At 38.1% G+C, this 24,410-nt stretch overlaps 1 protein-coding gene across 7 annotated transcripts in view; it reads right to left on the minus strand.

The window, feature by feature from the left end:
- LOC132098105 (citron Rho-interacting kinase-like) overlaps positions 1 to 7,669 on the minus strand; it is a 79,797-nt gene extending 72,128 nt beyond the window's left edge. For all 7 annotated transcript variants that reach the window (XM_059504246.1, XM_059504245.1, XM_059504243.1 and 4 more), the window contains exons 1-4: positions 7,368 to 7,669; positions 3,044 to 3,147; positions 2,813 to 2,956; positions 2,601 to 2,720 (exon numbers count right to left, since the gene is read on the minus strand). In XM_059504246.1, coding sequence (XP_059360229.1) covers positions 2,601 to 2,720; positions 2,813 to 2,956 — 264 coding nt within the window. In that variant the 5' untranslated portion in view covers positions 3,044 to 3,147; positions 7,368 to 7,669. The remainder of the gene's footprint in view (positions 1 to 2,600; positions 2,721 to 2,812; positions 2,957 to 3,043; positions 3,148 to 7,367) is intronic.
- Between the last annotated feature and the right edge of the window lie 16,741 nt (positions 7,670 to 24,410).

The raw sequence follows: 24,410 nt of genomic DNA on the forward strand, positions 1-24,410 counted from the left end.
TAACTTATTAATAATAATATTAATTTTCACAGCAGAAACAGAGCAAAGGCAAGTCCGTTTTCGATTAATATTGAGACTATCATTAAATTATATATATTGATTATTCAACATTCATAAAAAAAATAAAAAAAATAAAATAAAACATTGGTAACCACCAACGCATTTATGTAAAATATATGATAAAGGTATTCATAATGTATGTCGTAATTTTGAGTAACTTTTCATAAATTAATGCAATAATATTTGAAATTTTGTTTTTCATTTGATTTAATGGATTAAACTTTCTAAAGGTATAACAATGAAGAGATAAATATTATAATGTATTATAACTGTGGTTACAATTATTTATGAGATCATGCAATGCATTATAAGACGCATTACAAAGCATAATATATTAAAAATATATTTATAATGCATTTTATATTAGGGCATTAAGTAAAGTGTAATCAAATCAATACTTATGCAATGTAAAATCTAAATATTTATTTCTAACGTTACTTTTTGTAATGTCTCTTCTCATCTAACACAAAAATGAGTTTAATTGATCTTTTGATGTGAATAAACAACAGCATATCTTGTACTTTGATTTTTTTTTTTAACACTTGACAGCTGCCCTAAAATGTATGTTTACGTGTGTGTGTGTGTGTGTGTGTGTACTTGTTTATGCTACATTGTGGGGACCACAAAAGGATAGTAAAACCTGAATTTTTGACTTTGTGGGGACTGACCTGTGGTCCTCATGAGGTAAAAATTATTAAAAAGTAGTATATATATATATATATATCTTTAAAAAATAATTAGATAACTTATCGATTTTCCTCGTTTAGTTCATAAATATTCATAAATATAACAAAACACATGCACAAAGACAATTTGACTCTATGCAGCAGAGTTTGAAAGCATCAACTAGCAGCAAAGTTCAGTGAAATGAAACTGAAATTTCATCAAACCAATCAGTTTGATCAAATCTGTAGGATAAATGAAAAGTGAACACTTCATTTAAAGTCTAATTGCTGCTAATTTGAGACCTTTGCCGGTTTGTCACGACATCATTTCCACTGCATCTGCAACATCCTTCACTGCGAGGTACCATTTTTGTCTCCATGGCAACCGCAGTGCGATGGAGCCCTGCTCTGGGGGAGACGTACAAGAAGTGGCAGAAAGCAGGCTGTTTTTCCAATATATTCTTACCTTCACATCTCATTCTCTAGTCTTACGTTCTCCATCACTTTACTCATGGCTGTAAGTGGCCATAGCTATTTCAGATAGTGTTTCAGAAGCTGAGATGGACAGAGATCATTTGTACTCATACTGTGGACTCTATCAGCAGGGCTCTTATTAGCAGACGCCTGTGAAGCTCTATGGGAATAATCTGAGAAATCTGTGAAATGCTCACTCAGACCCCCCAGTGCTAAACAAAGACACTTGTCACAAGATCCTCCAGTATATTAACATACTTTAATGAGCACAATGCACACTATCCTGAAACCTCTGTTTTGTCAGTCAGAGGAACAAAAAACACAAATAATAATAATAATAATAATAATTAATAATTTGCTTTGAAAACATTTTGTGTTTGTGTTGTGGTTTACTTAATTAGTAAATAGTTCAGCAAAAATATAAAACATTTGCTGAAAATATACTCACCTTCAGGCCATTCAAAATGTAGATCAGTTTGTTTCTTCATCAGATTTGGAGAAATGTAGCATTGCATCAATTGTTCACCAATGGATGCTCTGCAGTGAATGGGTGCCGTCACAATGAGAGTCCAAATAGCTGATAAAAATCCATTAATTAATGTCTTGTGAAATGAAAAGCTGTGTGTTTGTAAGAAACAAATCCTTCAAACTGTCGCAATCTCCTGTTCATCAGAACCCACCCACATATTTGTTTAGAGCTCTTTTGGACTGTTTTGGCTTGTAAACAGTACTTGATCTGTGCACATTTCTCTCCTGATTCAGACCAGATGACTTTTACACTGGATTATTATGGATTATGGACTCATATTTTGACTCATATAAATTAAAAATATCTTAATGCTGGATTTGTTTCTTAGAATTTCATAAGACATTAACTGATGGACTCGGGTGTTGTGGATTACTTGTGTATTATTGTGATGTTTTTATCAGATGTTTGGACTTTCATTCTGACGGCACCCATTCACTGCAGAGCATCCATTTGGTGAACAAGTGATCCAATGCTACATTTCGCCAAATCTGATGAAGAAACAAACTCATCTACATCTTTGATGGCTTGAAGGTGAGCACATTTTTAGCAAATATTCATTTTTGTGTGAACTATTCCTTAAAGGTCCCTCCATATTCTCCAAAAACAAGTCGGTACCACTTAACAATGACAGACTTATGAGTTTGCTAACCAGAGAATGTATGAATTTATAAAAATGTATACAGCTTTAACGCATAAATTTCGTAATGCAGTCTAAGTTACTTTGGATAAAAGCATCTGCAAATTGCATAAATGTTAATGTCTTCTAGAAAACAAGACAAAAATACAGATTAAGGAACTTCTTTTTGCAGTTTATAGAGCGTTCCGCTCACTGGAATAATATACATTTTCAAAAACGCTACAGAAATTCAGACCTGTTCTTTGATTTCCTGCAGTTTGTTGCTCTGCTCCCGTATGTCATGCAAGAGCTGCAGAGCTTTATCATCCTCCTGCGACACCTCCATGCGGGCCTGCTCCAAACTGCGCTTCAAACTCTGAAATACACACAGAACAAACAGAAAGTTTCACAAACCAAGCCATGCAATTCAGATCAAGCCACATTCCCACATGGAAACAGTAAACCCACGCTGCATTCGGTGATATAGGTGGCCAAGTCTTGTTCTAAGATGGTTCTTTGGGTTTCTGAAGCCTTGAGCTCCACGTCCTTCTGCTGCAGAACTGACTCCAGGTCTGACATCTTACGCTGCACTTTTGAAATCTCCTGCTCCATCTTTCAAAACAAGAAGGGAAATAGACATCGGCATACATATGAGGGATTGAATAATCCATAGAATAACATAGGATTTGTCAACTGTACCTTTACAAATGATTGTCTGCACTTCCTCTAAGCTTCAGCTCTGAATGTCTTGTTCTTTGTGAGCTTGTAAGCTGATAGACGAGGTCTGAATGAACGTGTCCTTTCTAGAAAAACAAAGAACATGAAACCACATTTAAATTTTAATTATACCAAAACAAAATGACTTCAACTACTGTTGTTAATAGAGAAAGTTAAAGTTCTGATCATCCACAAAGCCAGCAAAAAAAGCAGCTCTAATTAAGCCAAGAGATATGCAAATTGATTAAACTTTGCAACGCAGATCTCAGAAAACTAAGAAGCTTCAACGATATGAGTGCAAACAACAAATAATTAATCACTGCAACTGCAATTACAAAACGGCACATGATTTGATTCCAAAAGGAAAAAAAGAACATGACGCCAGGACACACATTTGATCTGCATTCAGATGAATTTATTATCCAACTCGATCTGAATAAAAGCAGTCAAATCTGTGTGATTTATGGTCCTGCTTCAACACAAGTCAGTTTTTATCCCAATTGTCCCAATTGCTTAGAGAAGTCCACAAGCTGCACTTTTTATTCAGTAAGGAGGCATTAAATTGATTGACAGTAAAGGCATTTATAGTCAATGTTACAAAAGATTTCTATTTCAAATAAATGCTGCTGTTTTGAACTTTCTATTCATCAAAGAATCTTAAAAAGTAAAATATATATCACATTTCCTACAAAAAAAAAAAAACATGATGCAGAGAGTTTTCCAACATTGATATTTATTAGAAATGTTTCTCGAGCAGAAAACCAGTATATCAGAATGATTTCTGATGGATCATGTGACACTGAAGACTGGGGTAATGATGCTGAAAAATCAGCTTTGATCACATTTGAAATATTTTCAAATAGAAAACACTTATTTGAAATTACAGTATTTTGCTGTATTTTTGATTAAATAATTGCAGCCTTGGTGACCAAAAGAGATTAAAAAAAAACAATTTTGAAAGGTAGTTTATGCAGCACAAGCTCTCTCCCATGAAAAACCCAAATACTGTTGACATCATCTTGCACTCAGAGGACCATACAGTTTTTGTAAAATCAAATTCTCTCGAGTCTCTAGAACAAGAATGTCTAGTGAATTCTTCCTCCATTTTGCTTTACGAATCCCACAGAAGCAAGTATTTTCTGTGCATACAAGCTCAGCACAGAGCGTATAGTGCAGTCTATTTTTAGCAAGCCCAATCATATTAGATATGCACAGACTGTTTCTAACTGCCACTCTCTACTTGACATCCTTCGAGATGGAGGGAAAAAATGAACGACAGAAGAAAAGAGCTCCTAATAAAAGCACAAGCATCTCTACTCCTCCATATAATTCCTTCTCTCTCTCCAGCTTTTTCTTTCAGTAGCCTTAGGCTTTACAATTCAGCATTAGGGGGTTTATAGATTACAAAACACACATACACAACCCAACCCAAAAGATGCTTATGGAATCGCTTTCTGAACCCAAAGCAGCGGCATGAACTCATGAAACGTGCAGCCTTCAGGAACACACACACTAAACACGTTAAACCAACTGCAGGTCCTATGACTCGATAAAGACTCAATCACGTCATGCAAGTGGTTAATTCTCACGGATGTTAATTATGAGATGATGACATAATTTCTAAACTTGCAAACTACTTTTAAATTAAGTTTAACAAAATGATAATATGCATGATTTTAACTATGATCTTCATATGATGTGTAGAACTATCCTGTGATCAGTTTGAAAGTAAACATGATATTTAGTGCATTTTTCCTCAGCACTACAGCAAACTGCATCCAATCCACCATAAAACATACTGCAGGTTACATCACCACAACATGCAAATGGTCATGCAAAAAATATGATTATACTTCTGAAGCCAGCTGGATGCATAATTTAGTCAGTGGAAAATCAACAGTGTTTCAAGATGAGGCATGATTTAATTATTCTGGTCTCTCGGCTAATTCTGATCTCTGGGAAGGGGGAATAAGAGAAATTCAGCTGTAGAGAAATGGGAAACAAACAAGAAACTGACCAAAGGGGATGAAAATCACAACAGTTCTCAAACCAGAATTTATTAAACGTAGCACCTTTATTTTGAATGAGAGTGAATGTGAACAACAGGTCTGACACTTAAATACATAAATAATCAAGACATTAAAATGTATTCAATAAAATAAAATAAAGACATTATATATATATATATATATATATATATATATATATATATATATATATATATATATGAAAACATAAAAAAATAAATAAACGAAATAAGTAGAATAAACAAATTAAAATAAATATTCAATAGATAAAATAAAATGAAAAATTAAATTAAATTAACAAAAAAATAAATGCAATAAAATAAAACGAGCAAAATAAAATAAACACATTAAAATAAATAAACCATAAAATAAATTTTAATTAAAGCTGTAAATAAAATAACCAAAATAAATAAGTAAAATTTACAAAATAAAATGAATAAATTAAAATAATAATAATAATAAAAATACATAAACAAACAAACAGTCCTAAATCTGAACATGGATGACTGATATGATAGATATTATCCACTTTTTTATTATACAGCAATGTCAAGATCCAAAAGATAATTTATAGATAGACAGACAGAAGGGCCATTTGCAGCAACCTCATGAATGCACAAACAGATGCATGCATCAGGTGTTGAGGTCATGCACTGTAACACTTTCTGTGCGTAAAGATAAAAATAACACTCTGTTTGTCCTGCTTTTCTCTATAACCTTAGAATAGAAGCCACCTGAGCTGCAGTCACGACCACACAATCCCTTTACCTGATCAGCACTTATGTGTGAGTGCTCGCGTCAATAACATCATTTCTTAAAGATAATATTTAGTTATCAGTGTGTGTGTGGGATCGTGTTTGAGAGAGGATGAAAAGCTCCCGAGGATTACTGAGCGTGTGCATCACGACACACCACAGGCTGCTGCATGAAATCATCTCCCTGTCAAACTTACAGACACTTTCAGACAGCTCTGCATTAAAGTTAATGAGGATCACTGCACATCCTTAATGCAAATACTGTATCAATAATTCCAGAATCGTGCCATATACTCATCTCTGCATGCTGAGCCTGTTTTGGATAGATTTTAATGACTGGTCAACAAAGCTTATTTAGGAGTCTTTGCTGGTTTAGGATCATGAGAGCAATTAAAACTAAAAATCAGCAGAGATTAAATGAATTGACTAACTATAGTAATATTAGCAGGTTTAGCAAGGTTCAAGTCCCAAATCTTTTGTCTATTTGCTTCGGCATGTGTTCTGAAACAGAGCCAATCCAGTGTGCGATTCAAACAGTTTAAGTGGCTTAATAACAGCTTGAGCGACAGAAAGACACGATTCTCCTGAAATCTCCAACAGCAGGATTAGAGGACTTCTCGTCAGTGGCAACAGAATGAGGTAAACACAGGAAGTGATGCGGTATATGGGCGTGTCTGAGCGCAACTTTTTTGTTAAGTAACTAAAAAAAAAAAGGATCATCACTTGAAGATTTCTTTTCAATTGGTAACATAAAAACATCCATATGAGTCTTCAGTAGCTATGCATGGAGGGAGGAGGAAGAAAGAGAGGAAAGTGCTGTTTCCACAGAAATAAGTCCATTCTGTCACCTTGTTGCTACTCTTTTCCTCATACATTTCTATTTCACTTCACCCACATACTGTATTTTTCTACCTGAACAGTCTACAGACCGGATACCTGAACTACACAGCCGGGAATCAATAAATATTTGATTTTGCTGAAAAAAATATGAGTGGTGCAAAATTCTGTCACGATGCCAGGCTGGTTGCTGGGGCATTGCAATGCAGTTGCTAGGGTCAAAAGACCCCATGCTCTGGATTTCTCACCTGTTTTCTGATGAAAATGGTGCATCTGATCACTTAATAAGGTACCAGCATGCAGTGCACAGGCTCGACTTCAATACTTTTAATGGAATCACTACAGAATGAGTTGGTTGTGTTGTACTTGTTTTACTAATGACCAGCGCAGTGGTGATGTTCTGTACAGACCTGGTGTCATGACACGCATTGAGAGTTCACACGCTGACAGTTTTGGCACCACTAGTCTCAACTCTTTATCTGCACCCATCTGAGACACCACCTGGCTGTATTCTCAGCTTTTATATGATCACTAATGACAATATGCAACAAGGAGTCGCACATTAATAACCGCTCACAGCAAAACAATGAAATACACATCCACAAAAAAGCACTGGATTGCATTAAATCTCTTTCTGTGTTTCAGTAAACAACATTAACAAACTCATATCTTGTAAGTGATACTCACCCTAAAGGAGACCGGTTTGAGCTGCTGTTCTGCTTTGGATCCACTTTACAGAGGGCAGGTCCGCACGAGGGAAGCCCAAGAGTGTCGAGTCGTCCTGGGAAGCCATGAGCTGAAGAACAGGCATCTTTGGCTGGAGGTTTCTGTAGAAGTCATCCTCAGAGTTTTTGAGAAACAGAGGAGTTGTGCAGGAGAGACGGATCAGATACACTTGAGTGGGAAGAAAGAGGAGCACTGAGACGAGGAGGGAAGCGATCTGTATCCTCGAGAAGACAGTGAATCGTGCACAACCTTCTCTCTCTCTCTCTCTCACTCTCTCTCACTCTCTCTCCACTGCAGAAGCTCTCTATAATCACAGTAATACAAGCAGACTGACACTCTGTTGAAACTCAGCGCTCTCTCTCTCTCTCTCACTCAGAATTGATATTTATCTTTTCTCCCCACATCTGATTTCAGTTAAGACATTTTGTACCTTGCTGATTATCCATGTCTTTATTTCTATTTCATATATTCAGAGAATTTTTAGAGTCTACCTGTATATATCTAGATATCACACTCTATGTGTCACTCTATTACACTATTGCTCTATCTGTTGCTCTATCTACATCACAGTATCACATCATACCGCGCTCACGGCCGCATTAACAATAGGGCTAGGCGGGGCTTAAAGGGTTAGTTCACCCAGATAGCAAAATTATGTAATCCTCATGTTGTTTCAAACCGGTAAGACCTCCGTTTATCTTTGGAACACAGTTTAAGATATTTTAGATTTAGTCCGAGAGCTCTCAGTCCCTCCATTGAAGCTGTGTGTACAGTATACTGTCCATGTCCAGAAAGGTAAGAAAAACATCATCAAATTAGTCCATGTGACATCAGAGGGTCAGTTAGAATTTTTTGAAGCATCGAAAATACATTTTGGTCCAAAATTAGCAAAAACGACGACTTTATTCAGCATTGTCTTCTCTTCCGTGTCTATTGTGAGAGAGAGTTCAAAACAAAGCAGTCTGGATATCCGGTTCGCGAACGAATCATTCAGTTCACCAAATCGAACTGAATCGTTTTAAACGGTTCGAATCTCTAATACGCATTAATCCACAAATGACTTAAGCTGTTAACTTTTTTAATGTGGCTGACACTCCCTCTGAGTTCAAACAAACCAATATCCCTGAGTAATTCATGTACTCAAACAGTACACTGACTGAACTGCTGTGAAGAGAGAACTGAAGATGAACACCGAGCCAGATAACGAACAAAAGACTGACTCATTCACGAGTCAAGATCCGGTTGCATCGGTTTTCGGATCACCAGTAGTTCTTTCTGACAGTTCGATTCAATAAACCGGTTGAAGAAAACGGTTCACCGGTTCTTTTGCGCTCGACGTAATGGCGTCATTTGCGATGATTGCCCTTGATTCAAGCCTTCAGTTTACCCGCGCTCATAACACTAGCACAGAATCAGTTCAGAATCAATCACCAAAAGAATCAGTTCGGTTCAGACGCGATGTGTGTCAGTCTGCTTCACACTCAATCACACATGTGCAGTATCATCAGCTCCTCGATTCTCGAATCGGACACGTCTGACAGAAACGGTTCTTGACTCGTGAATGAGTCAGTCTGTTGTTCATTATCTGGCTCGGCTCGGTGTTCATCTTCAGTTCTCTCTTTACAGCAGTTCAGTCAGTGTACTGTTTGAGTAAATGAATTACTCCGGGATATTGGTTTGTTTGAACTCAGAGGGAGTGTCAGCCACATTAAAAAAGTTAACAGCTTAAGTCATTTGTGGATTAATGCGTATTAGAGATGTGAACCGTTTAAAACGATTCAGTTCGATTTGGTGAACTGAATGATTTGTTTGTGAACCGGATATCCAGACTGCTTTGTTTTGAACTCTCTCTCACAACAGACACGGAAGAGAAGACAATGCTGAATAAAGTCGTCGTTTTTGCTATTTTTGGACCAAAATGTATTTTCGATGCTTCAATAAATACAAACTGACCCTCTGATGTCACATGGACTACTTTGATGATGTTTTTCTTACCTTTCTGGACATGGACAGTATACCGTACAAACAGCTTCAGTGGAGGGACTGAGAGTAAAGACTAAATCTAAAATATCTTAAACTGTATTCCAAAGATAAACGGAGGTCTTACGTGTTTGAAACAACATGAGGGTAAGGTTTTAAATACATAATTTTGCTATCTGGGGGAACTAACCCTTTAAGCCCCTGGGCCCGAGCAAGGAGGGGGCCCGTGATTGGCTGTGGATCAGATTGACCACTAGCCATCTGATTGCCAAAGCCTTACCCCACGCCCCCCACAAATTAGCCCTGTTATTTAGTGGCGCTTTGCCGTATATTTCATGCATTATCATGGAATTATTATCATTAATATTATAGTGACCGTTTGCAAAGACCCGCCTCGTTTAGTTAGTGTGTGACAAGCCAGGCCGCTCTCACGAGTCACGTGCATCATGTTCTCACTCACGCAGTGAAAAATACATCGCGGGGCAAAGACTAAAGTTACACTGAGTGATTACGCACCGACATACAAGAGAGAGTTCAGAGCAGCTTACTGGGTTGCCAACCGTTCCGTTTAATACGGAATCGTCCCGAACGCACTTTGTTCCGTATTTTTGAGAATCAATTCAGTGCAAATCCATGACAGACACACACATAGCTTTTAATATATATGCCAGACTATGAACGAAGACATTTGTCTCCCCGTTTGTCTTTGATCAGCGTAGCTTTTTAACATCTTGGAACATCATCAGAGAATGCCCTTTTAATTGGTCGTTCTCAAGGCCAATTGTACCATATGCCGTCGCGTTTTTTCTGTTTGTCACGGCGGAGTGTGTGATATTAAGCAGCACGCATCAGGCGATAATCCCAAGAGGAGCGAGAGGCTGCGGGCGCAGGAGGGAGCGAGGTCAAGGTTCCTTGTCCGTCAGACCAGACGACTCCCGAGGCTGATATGGTAGGCGATGTAATCATGTGGATTTTTAAAACTCAAATATAGGCTAGTTGATAAGAAAGTGGTTATATTAAAATAGATAGTACAAGTTTAGCCTAACATTCCATATACATCTCCCCAGTGTTCCCCCTTGTTGTGTTCCTGTCTCCCGCTCCCTCAAAATGTCAATCATTTCTGATGGGTATCTTAATAAGGTATCTGGAGGAGGAAAATAATTATTATTTAATTAATAATTGTTTTTTATGTATTATTGTTTTGCACTGGAAAGAAAGTTAATTATAAAGGAAGTAATGATCATGATAGCCTTTATATTTCACATCTATGTGGTTCAGTCTTGTATCTAAATATATTTATCTAAATGTATCAATTAGTTTACACAATATTCTCCAGAAGTGTGAATTTCAGGGGTTATTTTTCAAAAAATTTCTTCCGTGGGGGCATGTCACCGGGAGAGTGATAGATCTATCTATCTATCTATCTATCTATCTATCTATCTATCTATCTATCTATCTATCTATCTATCTATCTATCTATCTATCTATCTATCGATCTATCTAATATCTACACATTGTGCTGTCGCTCGATCCACTTATCGTGCTCTAGGGCTGAAAAACTAAATTCGGATTCGGAATATGATCCATATTCTAATTATATTCAAATGTCAAAGAAATCATTTCAGTTAGGGGGAAAAGCTTTAGCGTCTCTCCTGAGGTCACAAGAGGGTCCATCGAACAAAATAATGCTAATGCACATTTAAAGCCATAAAATAACATGACTAAATGTATAAAAAAGTGCATAATGTTTACAAAATGTTTATAATCCATATATAATTAATTAATTGGCTTAGTTATAAAGAAAATAGCCTCATGCATGTATATTTAATGCAAAATGTAATGAGTACTTTTGAGATGAGATGTAGCGAGAAGGCCAAAAAATGGCATAAAGTCTCTCATAAAGTTTTTTTTTTTTTTTAATAAAGATGGGCATACATTATTTTATATGGCTTTCTAAACGTGTCTCTCTTATGCGAGTGAAACAGTGATATATGTCACTGTAATGTAGAAAATGCGCAAAATATGCGTTCTGCGAAAACAGATTAGTTGGTTTCAGTTTTGACGTACAATAAACAAGATGTTTTCCACATTGATGTTGTCTTTTTCCGCAACATTTTGAATGAACAATGCAGCAGTGCCTCATCTAATGGGTTCACCTGGATAGGCTAACAAAAACATTACTGCAACAACACTTACATCATCATCGCATCTCGTGCGCCAGTGATAAGGCAGCCTGACGCTATCTATCTATAATATCTGTATAAACAGAAAGTTAGACAGACAAAAGCTAAAGAAAATGATTGCAAAATTTAAATAATGATGTAGCATGTGTATAAATTATAACCTGTCATGACATACATAATAATCTCAGATTGTGACAGTGTACATACTCCCTCTATTAAACTCAACATTTGACAACTTGATGAGTTTGGAGTTTCATCCTTCCTGACTTTTGTTTACCTTGAAGTTATTCCAGCATCTGAGTAAAGCTGCCTTTCTGGCATTAACTGAGTTACATCTGGATTATTTTCATTGATGACAAACTCAACTGTGCAAATTAACATGTTCATTGGCAGCTGTTGCCACTGCCATCAGGAACTCTTTGGTATGAATACATTCTCAGCCAAAACTCATTAAAGCCGCAGTTGTCCTAGTCAATTTCACAACTAAAGACCGACACATTTCATCTTATTTTCAGAGGTGGGTAGTAATGAGTTACATTTACTTCGTTACATTTACTTGAGTAAGTTTTTGAGGTAACTAATACTTTTCGGAGTATATTTAAAGATGGGTACTTTATACTCTTACTTGAGTAAATTTTTGGGGAAAAATCTGTACTTTTACTTCGTTACTGTGGGCGACGCTGCTCTGGTTACTTTATCTTAATGCAATAAATGTTATAAATGCTTCAGTTTATTCCAAACGCGCCGTCTACTTTTCTCTGGGCAATGAGCGATGCCCATTCGCGAATGATTCATTCTTTTGAGCCAATTCTGTTCAAAGGCTTGATCAAACCAATTGGCAAACGGTTCATGAATCAGTTTGAATGAGTCGTTCAGTTCCCTGCCGCACGCGCTGAGCATCTGAAGTGGTTCACTCAGAGTTGTAACGTTTAACATCAGCAGCGTTGAAAACGTGGCTGGAACTGCATTGAATTGAAAGCAAATCTGCAAAGGCTATTATTTGCTTGCGATGGAGATCCTTATTAGATGAACACCGCGTGTGCTGTCTACTGTTTAACAGGTAATAACTTGGGCTACATTCGATTACAGCACACGATACCTCTGACATTAGTTTGTTGTACGTGTGTGGCTTATAACAGAGGGGAGTCAAGTTGAATGCAGCTTCCAAAAGACAAAAAATAGCCGATTAAGATTTTATTAATTCTAATACAATCACACCGTTGCGAGTAGGCCTACGTTCAGCAAGTCATAGCCTATCATCAGCTGCTTCAGATCTGTGATCGCTTGCTGGCGCTGAGCCAGAGACAGACGCGTTTTTACAGCGCTGCGCATTATAACCAATCACACATGATTCTTTTGAGCTTATTAAAGCATTGGCCAATCAGAGGCGTTCAGATGAGTCATCGCTAAAATGCCGGTGCTTCCTTCACTCGCTCCTGACTGAATACCTCTTTCTGGCGAATTCTCTCGTCAGAAACAACAAAGTGCAGATGTGTGTACGAATCTATAATTAAGATATTGATTTCACAGTGTTAGCAGTTTCAGTGATTTTAATGGGAGTTTCTGAGAGTGATTGAAATCTAGACTGTCAGTGAAAATGATCTTTAATAATGTAAATGTTATTTGCTCTCTTTCTGAACAATGAAAGATTAGTAGCAATATTTATATCACATTAACTTTCAATGTTAAATTCACATTTAATATAAAGTCAGTCGTATTAAAAATATGTTATGGCATGACACCTATATCTGTTACTTAAGTAAACAGACAGGGTTTTATAATAAATTACATAAATTGGAGTAAAGGCTGATGAAATATATACATTTATACACACACACATACATTACATACATTTTATCTATATATCTAAATAAAAATAGGCTCAGTATATGACCCAAAGTAACTAGTAACTAACTACTTGAGTAGATTTTTTATCCGATACTCTTTTACTCTTACTCAAGTAACTATTCAAGACTAGTACTTTTACTTTTACTTGAGTAAATATTTCTAGAAGTACTTTTACTTTTACTTGAGTACAGTTTTTGGGTACTCTACCCACCTCTGCTTATTTTACATCGTTCCATGACTTATCGACTGAGGAGAATGTTCATTAATAGCCAGGGAAGAGTGACAAAGTTTTGTCATGTGGTGTGATGCTTCCTGTCAGCTTCTGCATTATGCTTCATAACAATCTGCTTACTGTAATAATTCCACTGATAACAGATATGCAAAATAATGTCCAGAATGATTGTTACATATAAAGATCATCATCAGTGGGTGTAATGTTAGAAATTTAGATGGTTGTGTAGTATAAACATTATTGTTACATAAAGAAAGGAAAAGGGACAGACACAAAAGCAGCATTTCTCTCTCAAACATGAGCATTCTAGCAATGTTACCAGGCAACAGGGTATTGCTGTTATCTGAGCCAATGACACATAAGTACAGTATTTATAAGGGGTAATGTTGGACAGTGGAAAAAAAGGGCCATTTCTATTCATAAATTAAAAATGGATTGTTTATGGCTACAATTACATAATTTGCCATTTACTGAAAATACCAGGTGTCATATGAATATTATGATTTTTTAAGATATTACTCACCCAAACTGAGTCAAGTCAAATTTATTTATATAGCGCTTTTAACAATACAGATTGTGTCAAAGCAACTTTATAGTATGAAATAGGAAAATAGTGTGTCAATGCAAAATGACAATAGTAAACACTCAATTTTCAGTTAAAGGCAGTTCATCACTGAATTCAGTGATGTCATCATCCAGCTCAGTTCAGTTTAAATAGTATCTGTGCAATCAAGTCAACGATATTGATAGAAATTAAGTGTCCTCAAATAAAAAAGGTAGAGGTGACAGCTGCAAGGAACCAAAACTCCATCTGTGACAGAATGGAGAAAAAACCTTGGGAGAAACCAGGCGCAGTTGGGGGGCCAGTTCTCCTCTGACCAGACGAAACCAGCAGTTCAATTCCAGGCTGCAGCAAAGTCAGATTGTGCAGAGGAATCTGTTTCCTGTGGTCTTGTCCTGGTGCTCCTCTGAGACAAGGTCTTTACTGGGATCTGTATCTGGGGCTCTAGTTGTCCTGGTCTTTGCTGTCTTTCAGGGATGTAGAGGTCCTTTCTAGGTGCTGATCCACCATCTGGTCTGAATACATACTGGATTTGGTGGCTACAGTGACCTCGGAATAAGAAAGAAACAGATTAATATTAGCGTAGATGCCATTCTTCTAACAATGTAACAAGTACATTGTGTGTTTAGGGAAGTGTTCCTGGTTCTGGTTGACCTAATTAATGCAGCCTAAAAATCCTTTAATGGATTTGATTATTAGAAATGTGTAAGTGTGATATGTGTAAGCAAGGTTAAAGAGATGGGACTTTAATCTAGATTTAAATTGACAGAATGTGTTTGCCTCCCGAACAATGTTACGTAGGTTTTTCCAGAGTTTGGGCGATAAATAGGAAAAGGATCTGCCATCCACTGCTGATTTAGATATTCTAGGTATTATCAAATTGCCAGAGTTTTGAGATCGCAGCAGACTTGGAGGACTGTAATACGATAAGAGCTTGCTCAAGTTCTGAGGTGCTAAACCATTCAGGGCTTTATAATTAATTCGCAGGATTTTAAAATCTATATGATGTTTAATAGATAGCCATTGCAGTGTTGACAGAACCGGGCAAATATGGTCATACTTGCTGGTTCTAGTAAGTACTCTAACTTCTGCATTTTGGACTAGCTGGACTTTGTTTATTAAGCGTGCAAAACAACCACCCAATAATGCATTATAATAATCTAACCTTGAAGTCATAAACGCATGGATTAACGTTTCTGCATTTGACATTGAGAGCATAGGTCGCAATTTAGATAGATTTTTGAGATGGAAAAATGCAGCTTTACAAATGCTAGAAATGTGGCATTCGAAGGAAAGATTGCTATTAAATAGCACACCGAAGTTCCTAACTGGTGACGAAGAATTGACAGAGCAGCCATCAAGTGTTAGTCAGTGTTCTAGGTTATTACATGCAGAGTTTTTAGGTGCTATAATTAACACCTCTGTTTTTTCAGAATTTAGTATTAAGAAATTACTCGTCATCCAGTTGTTAATATCAACTATGCATTCCATTAGTTTTTCAAATAGTTGTGTTTCACCGGGCCACAAAGAAATATAGAGCTGAGTATCATCAGCATAACAGTGAAAGCTTACACCATGTTTCCTGATGATATCTCCCAAGGGTAACATATAAAGCGTGAAGAGTAACGGCCCTAGTACTGAGCCTTGAGGTACTCCATACTGCATTTGTGATCGATATGACACCTCTTCATTCACTGCTATGAATTGATTGCGGTCATATGAGTATGATTTGAACCATGCTAATGCATTTCCATTAATGCCAACAAAGTTTTCTAGTCTATGCAAAAGAATGTTTTGGTCGATAGTGTCGAATGCAGTACAACCACGATCAGATGATAAGATCAGGTCATTTGTAACTCTAATAAGAGCAGTCTCAGTACTACTGTATGATACGGTCTAAATCCTAACTGGAAATGCTCTCAGATTTTTCTCTAAGAAGGAATATAATTGTCAGCATGGTACCTTTTCTTGTATATCTGACAGAAAAGGGAGATTCAAGATCGGTCTGTAATTAACTACATCTTTGGGGTCAAGTTCCGTTTTTTTTAATGAGAGGCTTAATAACTGATTGTTTGGCTGTCAGATGGCATTCTGGGATGATTCGTCAAGAACCTTTAAAGGGATAAAATGAATTCATAATTTAGTCTACAATATAACAAAAATATATATTTTTTAAATAATCTCCACACAATTTATAGAAACCATGACTGTCATTTATTATAAATGTATCAGAAATTCTCCAAATGAATTACATGCAAAAGTGTTTTGAAGTCATATTGCTAAGTGTGAGAAACAGATTGATATTTAAGTTACATTGTATTTAGAAATATTGTTGCCTCGGATGTGATCACTGTGAATAGTAATTAAGTAAATTATGGTAATTTAAATATAAATATTTATTTTTTGGATGAAGTAACCTGAATAAGTGATGTAGAAAATGAAAAACAGATTAAACAGGTAGCATCTGAAGAGAAGCCACTTTTGTAAATCTTGCCTTGTACTGAAAATGTGCTGATTTAAAGAGTACTGTGTAATGGTGTGATATGAAAGAAAGTGTGCAGCAATAAAGCGAGAACGAGGTTGAATTCTTGAGGAGAGAGAGAGAGAATGATCACCTGCTGATTAATTGCAGTCTGAAGTTTTTTGCGTGGGGTAGATGGAGCCTTCAAACATCTCTCGACAGCTCTATAAAACATGGCACTATGAAAATGTGTGGTCTGGGGTTTACTTATTTCTGCTGCCTATTCATTCAACAGTCCTTAATATTTAATCAATATCTCACGAGTAGCATTGCTGTTAGTAACTGAATATCTGTGTTGTTTGTTTTCACTCCACCATTGGAAATACTTGCAAAATACGCAAGGAAGTTGAAGAAACATGTAGCAAACACAAACAAGTGAAGGAATACTAACAGTAGCAAATCAGACCACTCAAACTAACTGTTGGGGGGATGTCACGTGATCCTTACATAGGCCTACCTATCTCATGAAACTTTAAAAAAGTTACATCAGACAAATTTAGCCTCTTTTTTGTTCAAGAAGTGAAGATTTGACAGCATCAAAATGTGTTATGATTTCAATTAATTAAAATATTAATTATATTAATATTTTCAACTGGGGCCCCCATTTGCCTCTGAATATATATATACATATATATATATATATATATAGTACAGACCAAAAGTTTGGACACACCTTCTCATTCAAAGAGTTTTCTTTATTTTCATGACTATGAAAATTGTAGAGTCACACTGAAGGCATCAAGGGCTATTTGAGCAAGAAGGAGAGTGATGGGGTGCTGCGCCAGATGACCTGGCCTCCACAGTCACCGGACCTGAACCCAATCCAGATGGTTTAGGGGTGAGCTGGACCGCAGACAGAAGGTAAAAGGGCCAACAAGTGCTAAGCATCTCTCGGGGAACTCCTTCAAGACTGTTGGAAGACCATTTCAGGTGACTACCTCTTGAAGCTCATCAAGAGTGTGCAAAGCAGTAATCAAAGCAAAAGGTGGCTACTTTGAAGAACCTACAATATGACATATTTTCAGTTGTTTCACACTTTTTTGTTATGTATATAATTCCATATATAATTCCACATGTGTTAATTCATAGTTTTGATGCCTTCAGTGTGAATCTACAATTTTCATAGTCATGAAAATAAAGAAAACCCTTTGAATGAGAAGGTGTGTCCAAACTTTTGGTCTGTACTGTATATATATATATATATATATATATATATATATATATATATATATATATTTACTGTATGTGGTTAAGCGGAGCTCCAAAAGCGCTGATACATCCTTATGTCATTACATAGTTACATACAAATGACAAACGAGTGAGTCATTGAATCATTTATTCAATTGATTCATTCAAAAACACTGACGAGTTCAGACACTAAAAGCTGTTCTTATGCTCATTGAATTGTTCATTCAAGTGATTCATTAAAAAGTAATGATTCATTTAAACAAGTTAGTTCCTTTCTGAGTCAGTCCTTTGCATCATTGTGTCCTTATTAGTTTATTGGGTGTCGCCTATATAGTGTCGCAGTATTGTAAATAAATTCCCTGCTAAAAAAAAAAAAATATCTTAAAACAAACTAAGATGGTTTGCTGATCTGAGCCGGTCTCCCAGCCTGACCCTCCAGGGCTTATGGCTTGTTTTCATGAGGTTTGAGAACTTTTTTCAGATGGTCAGGCTAAACCAGCTCAACACTAGCTTGACCAGACTGTTAGACTATCTTAAACTGGTTAAGACCAGCTGTACTCAGTTAAAACCAGCAGTGAAGCATATAATTTAGTATGAAAGTTGTAACAGCATTGGGCTGAGCTTTATGAAATCATAAAGAATCTTTATTTTGCTTTGCTTGACTAGGTACTTCAACAGCAGAATGACTTTGGGAAGATATATTGATATAAAGAAGAGCACAGCTCCATCCAATGGATTGGGAAGGAATACCACAGGAATACTTTAGGTCTTATATAAGTAATAAATGTTCTTCTTCAACATATGCTTCTTTATCTGCAAAAGTGTGGATTGTGTAATAGCACTGAAAGTCTTTGTATTTTCTCTTAGGCCTGTAGAAGAGCCGTGGGATAGTCTCTAGTTCAGGACTATGACTCAGAGCATTATATAAACGATAATGTATTCAGCAAAGAACTTCCACAAATGCATCAAAAATCAATCAGACTGTAATAATAATCATCAGGACATTTAAGAGCTCTTGTCCTCCAGAGTTTTCAAGAAGAGAAAACAAGCGCTGAAAACAACTTAAATAACATTAATCTGAAAATGTTATTCAGTATGTAAATTGATTCACGTATTGCTGAACAGCAAAAGCAAAGGATCTATTAAATATAAAAATTTTAAGGATGCAACTAATTGTCTAGTAATGTATAGATTTAGCATGCATATGCACTTGTTTTCCATCAGATGGCAGTATTGTCCTTCAAGTCTGTGGTTCAGCATCATGCATTCTTATTGTGTCCTGCTTAATACAAAGTACATACTTTTTAATGCTTAGATTTCAGCGAGCAGGATTTATACAGTATATCATCTTGGAAATAAAAATTATTATTATTTTGGACTAGTGAAGCTGTCCAAAACTGTATGAAAATGTATTTATGTATTTGTTTACTGATCAAGTTATTAAAAAGTGTTGATATTTCCATTCGTATATATTAATTTTTATCCAGAAAAAATATATTTATTTATTAATGTGCTCTCTATTTTTCTCCTTTATATGTTTTATTTACTTATTTATTTTAATATTGTAATCTATCTATTTACAGATCCAATTATTTGTTTATGTTTATTTTCATATGTATTTTAAAAAAAATTAGAGAGAGAAAATATATTTATTTCCTCCTTTATATGTTTACGTTTTCTAACTGGTTTAACTTTAAAATGTATATTTTATTTAATAACATGACAAACAACCAGTTTCAGATGTTAAATTAATGTTAAATTGAATATTAAATATGCATTTAAAATATGAATACATTTTTAATGCATTATACATAAAAGCTTCAAGTAAAATGTTGCCATTTCTTCTTTTCGCACTTGACTGGTTAGTTTCAGAGTGTTTTCATGCATAAAAATTTGTATATCTATGAATATATGTACTAATATATGTATTTGTATATATCTTGTAATATCCGAACATTTGCATGATGATAACCATTTTGCAGTGCATTAACTAACTCTTAACAAAAGCTGAGCAGATTGATCATCTCATATGTAAGCGACTGTGCTTTAATCACAAGGATTACAAATGCAGCCTCAATCCCCTGAAGCTCCTCCAAACATGTTGTTTCTCCCATTCATCCTTCAGTAAATGACCCTACTGTGATCGGATGGTTTGTGCCCTAGAATGTGTGACCCACTTTCCTTTGTATGTTAATATTATGGTCCACAAATGAAGTCTTTGTTTTGTTTGTCTCACTGAAACACATTCATCACAGAGCAGCACTTGGTCCATTAGAAAACAAGTGCACTGAAGCATGTCTCACATCATGATTAAGCTCAACACTATGAGATGAGATTACATGACATCCGTTAGATCCAGACACTCAAGCAGATCAGATCACAGGGATGTAACAAAGGGGGTGGAAGGCAATCCTGCGTTCCCTACAGATGTTCTGCTTCTGCTGCAGTGGAATGTATTCAGTAATCTGAATGTTTGTCATCTGGTGTTTGTATGTTCATGCTGTAATAATGAGGTCAAACCCTTTCAATACAATGACTGAAGTCATGAATGAGTGCAGTCTTGATAATTACATTCCTAAACAAGCATGCTTGTTTACAGTTGTCAAATAAAGTTGAAATCAATTTGAACACAACTACATTTCTGCAATAGTTAAACGTGCTTAAACATCCAAATAAGCAAATAATGCACAAAACAGGACAGCTTAGTGTGTTTGGTAATTCATTGTTGTAGATGTGTGTAGTATGTTCGTGGGAGGAAAGGAAGAGGAAAAAGGGGGTCGGCTGGACTGCTGACGAATTTATTAAACGAAAATAACTAAAAGTTCACAAACACCCAATGGTGACTTTTACTCTAACACTTTCGGTTTACTCCTTACGGTTTCTGTTTCCGGCTCGGGTCAGCAGTCCGTCTCTCTCTCACTTGCTTCCGTCTCTCCTGGCATTTTATACTCTCTCCACGCCAATTACTGGAACAAGAAACAGGTGATGATAATTTTTGCCCAAACCACTCACTTACCGCTCGTCTCCTGATTCTCTCTCCCGCTGCAGACTTCGCTAAACCACGCCCCCCCTGCCACATACCCCCACCGCCCGACTCAGGCCGGGGAGCCATCCGGCCTGCAGCCCCCCCCCCCCCCCCCCATTTCTGGAGAGGAAGTCGGCCACCGCCATCTGAACACCCGGCCTGTGGACCACCTTGAACTTAAAAGGCTGAAGAGCCAGATACCAACGAGTGATCCGCGCATTGCTATCCTTCATGCGGTGGAGCCACTGCAGCGGAGCGTGGTCCGAACAGAGGGTGAACTCCCGTCCCAGGAGATAATAGCGAAGGGTGAGGACGGCCCATCTGATGGCAAGGCACTCTTTCTCTATGGTGCTGTACTTAGCATGTTCCTCCCCCTCTATCTCCTGTGACAGGACTGCACCCAACCCCCTGTCCGACGCGTCTGTCTGCAACAGAAAAGGGAGAGAAAAATCAGGAGAGTGTAACAACGGCCAGCCACACAGAGCAGCCTTGACCTGGGTAAAGGCCTGCTGACACGGCTCCATCTACTGGACTGTATCTGGCACCTCCGTTTTAGTAAGGTCAGTCAAAGGGCTGGTGAGGTCCGAATAATTAGGAATAAACCGTCTATAATATCCCGCCAGCCCCAAGAACTGCCTTACCTCCTTTTTGGTCTTGGGACGTGGGCAGGTCGCAATAGTGGCTGTCTTATCAATTTGGGGACGCACCTGTCCATGCCCCAAGTGGAAGCCCAGATACCTTACTTCCACACGCCCAATCGCACACTTCTTTGGGTTGGGTGTGAGCCCTGCTCCCCTCAGCGACCTCAGGACAGCCCTCAGATGCTGCATATGCCGTTGCCAATCATTACTAAATATAATGATATCATCCAGGTAGGCAGCCGCATATGCAGCATGGGGCCGCAGAATCTTATCCATGAGGCGCTGAAAGGTAGCAGGTGCCCCGAACAAGCCAAAGGGTAACAAAGGGTAACAAAGGGAAAGGGAACAAATTGGTGTAAACCAAACGGTGTTGTAAAAGCTGTCTTTTCTCTGGATAATGGAGACAAGGGGATCTGCCAATAGCCCTTTGTTAAGTCCAATGTCGAATAAAAACGAGCCGTGCCTAGCCGATCAAGCAACTCGTCAACCCGCGGCATTGGATACGCGTCGAATTTCGACACAGCATTCACCTGTGTGAATTCATTTCATTTTATTTTTTTTTTTTTGACTTGGCGCCGGTACAGAATGGCTGCCTCCGTGACATGCTCTGCATATGTTTTTGTCTTTTTGTTAGTTTGTCCTGTCTTTAGTTATATTCCTGCAATTAGTTTCACCAGGGATGAACTGCTGAACATTCGGCAGAACGCACCACAAGATGTTTTTCCGGATTTCAATTATTCAGACGTTTTACTGAATATTGTTATCGGAGGAGCAGCGGCGCTGATCAAACGCTTCAGGACGCGCAGGCGGGGAAAGCGAGCTGGCGCGCTCGTCAGACTCAGGAAGCGCGGATTTCGAACGCCGTTGCCTAGCATCCATCTGGCAAATCTACGCTCTCTACCCAACAAAACGGACGAACTCCTTCTGCTTTCTCGGACAAATAAGGATTTCACACACTCTGCTGCTCTGTGTTTCACGGAAACCTGGCTGAATGACGCCATACCGGACAGCGCGCTCCATCTGCCGGGCTTTCAGCTGTTTAGAGTGGATCGCGACGCAGAATCAACGGGGAAATCGCGCGGCGGCGGGACATGCTTTTACATCAATGAACGGTGGTGTACAGATGTAATTGTGTTAAAGAAGATGTGCTGTCCTGATCTAGAAATGCAGTTTGTCAACTGCAAGCCGTTCTATTCGCCGCGGGAGTTTCACTCGCTCATTCTGGTTAGTGTTTACATCCCTCCGCAAGCGCAAGTAAGTCTGGCTTTACAGAAACTCGCTGAGCAGATCACAGAGACAGAACAACAACACCCGGACTCTGTTTTAATCATTCTCGGGGACTTTAATAAAGCCAATCTCTCCCGTGAACTGCCAAAATACAGACAGCATGTTACATGTCCCACCAGAGACAGTAATATATTGGATCACTGTTACACCACAATAAAGGATGCATATCACTCTGTTCGACGAGCAGCTTTGGGACGTTCTGATCACCTTCTGGTTCATCTTATACCGACCTACAGGCAGAAACTAATATCAGCTAAACCTGTATTAAGGACTGTAAAAAGATGGACTAATGAAGCAGAGCAGGATTTACAATCTTGTTTTGACCTCACTGATTGGAGTGTTTTTGAAGCTGCTGCCACCGATCTGGACGAACTCACAGAGACCGTAACATCATATATCAGTTTCTGTGAGGATATGTGTATTCCTACCAAGACTCAACTAAATTACAACAATGACAAACTGTGGTTCACTGCAAAACTCAGACAGCTCCGTCAGGCCAAAGAAGATGCTTACAGGAAGGGGGACAATGTCTTGTATAAACAGGCTAAATACACACTGGAAAAGGAGATCAGAGTGGCAAAGAGGAATTATTCTGAAAAAATAAGGACTCAGTTCACTTCGAACGACTCAGCATCAGTGTGGAAAAGTCTAAAGAAGATCACCAATTACAAGACACCACCCCCCAGCACTGTGGAAAATCAACGTCTGGCAATCCTGTGCTGACCAGCTGGCCCCCATCTTCACAAAGATCTTCAACAGATCGCTGGAGCTGTGCGAAGTCCCTTCATGCTTCAAACGCTCCACCATCATCCCCATCCCAAAGAAATCCAAAATTACAGGACTAAATGACTACAGGCCTGTGGCTCAAACGTCTGTAGTCATGAAGTCATTTGAAAAACTGGTGCTGGCCCACCTGAAGGACATCACTGGATCCTTGCTAGATCCTCTTCAGTTTGCCTACAGAGCAAACAGGTCTGTGGACGATGCAGTAAACATTGGACTGCATCATGTTCTGCAACACCTAGACAGACCGGGGACCTATGTGAGGATCCTGTTTGTGGACTTCAGCTCGGCTTTTAATACGATCATGCCAAACCTCCTCCTGCCCAAACTAACTCAGCTCTCCGTGCCCACCTCCATCTGTCAGTGGATCAACAGCTTCCTGACAGACAGGCAGCAGCTAGTGAGGCTGGGAAAATACACATCCAGCACCCGTACAATCAGCACCTGAGCTCCCCAGGGCTGTGTTCTCTCCCCACTGCTCTTCTCCCTGTACACTAATGACTGCACATCTAAGGACCCCTCTGTCAAGCTCCTGAAGTTTGCAGATGACACCACACTCATCGGCCTCATTCAGGACGGTGACGAGTCTGCTTACAGACAGGAGGTTAAAGAGCTGGCTGTCTGGTGCACTCTCAACAACCTGGAGCTTAACACGCTCAAAACAGTGGAGATGATCGTGGACTTCAGGAGAAACCCCCCTGCACTCCCCCCACTCACCATCATGAACAGCACTGTGACTGCAGTGGAGTCATTC

Source organism: Carassius carassius, chromosome 21, assembly GCF_963082965.1.
Source record: "Carassius carassius chromosome 21, fCarCar2.1, whole genome shotgun sequence".
Taxonomy (NCBI): domain Eukaryota; kingdom Metazoa; phylum Chordata; class Actinopteri; order Cypriniformes; family Cyprinidae; genus Carassius; species Carassius carassius.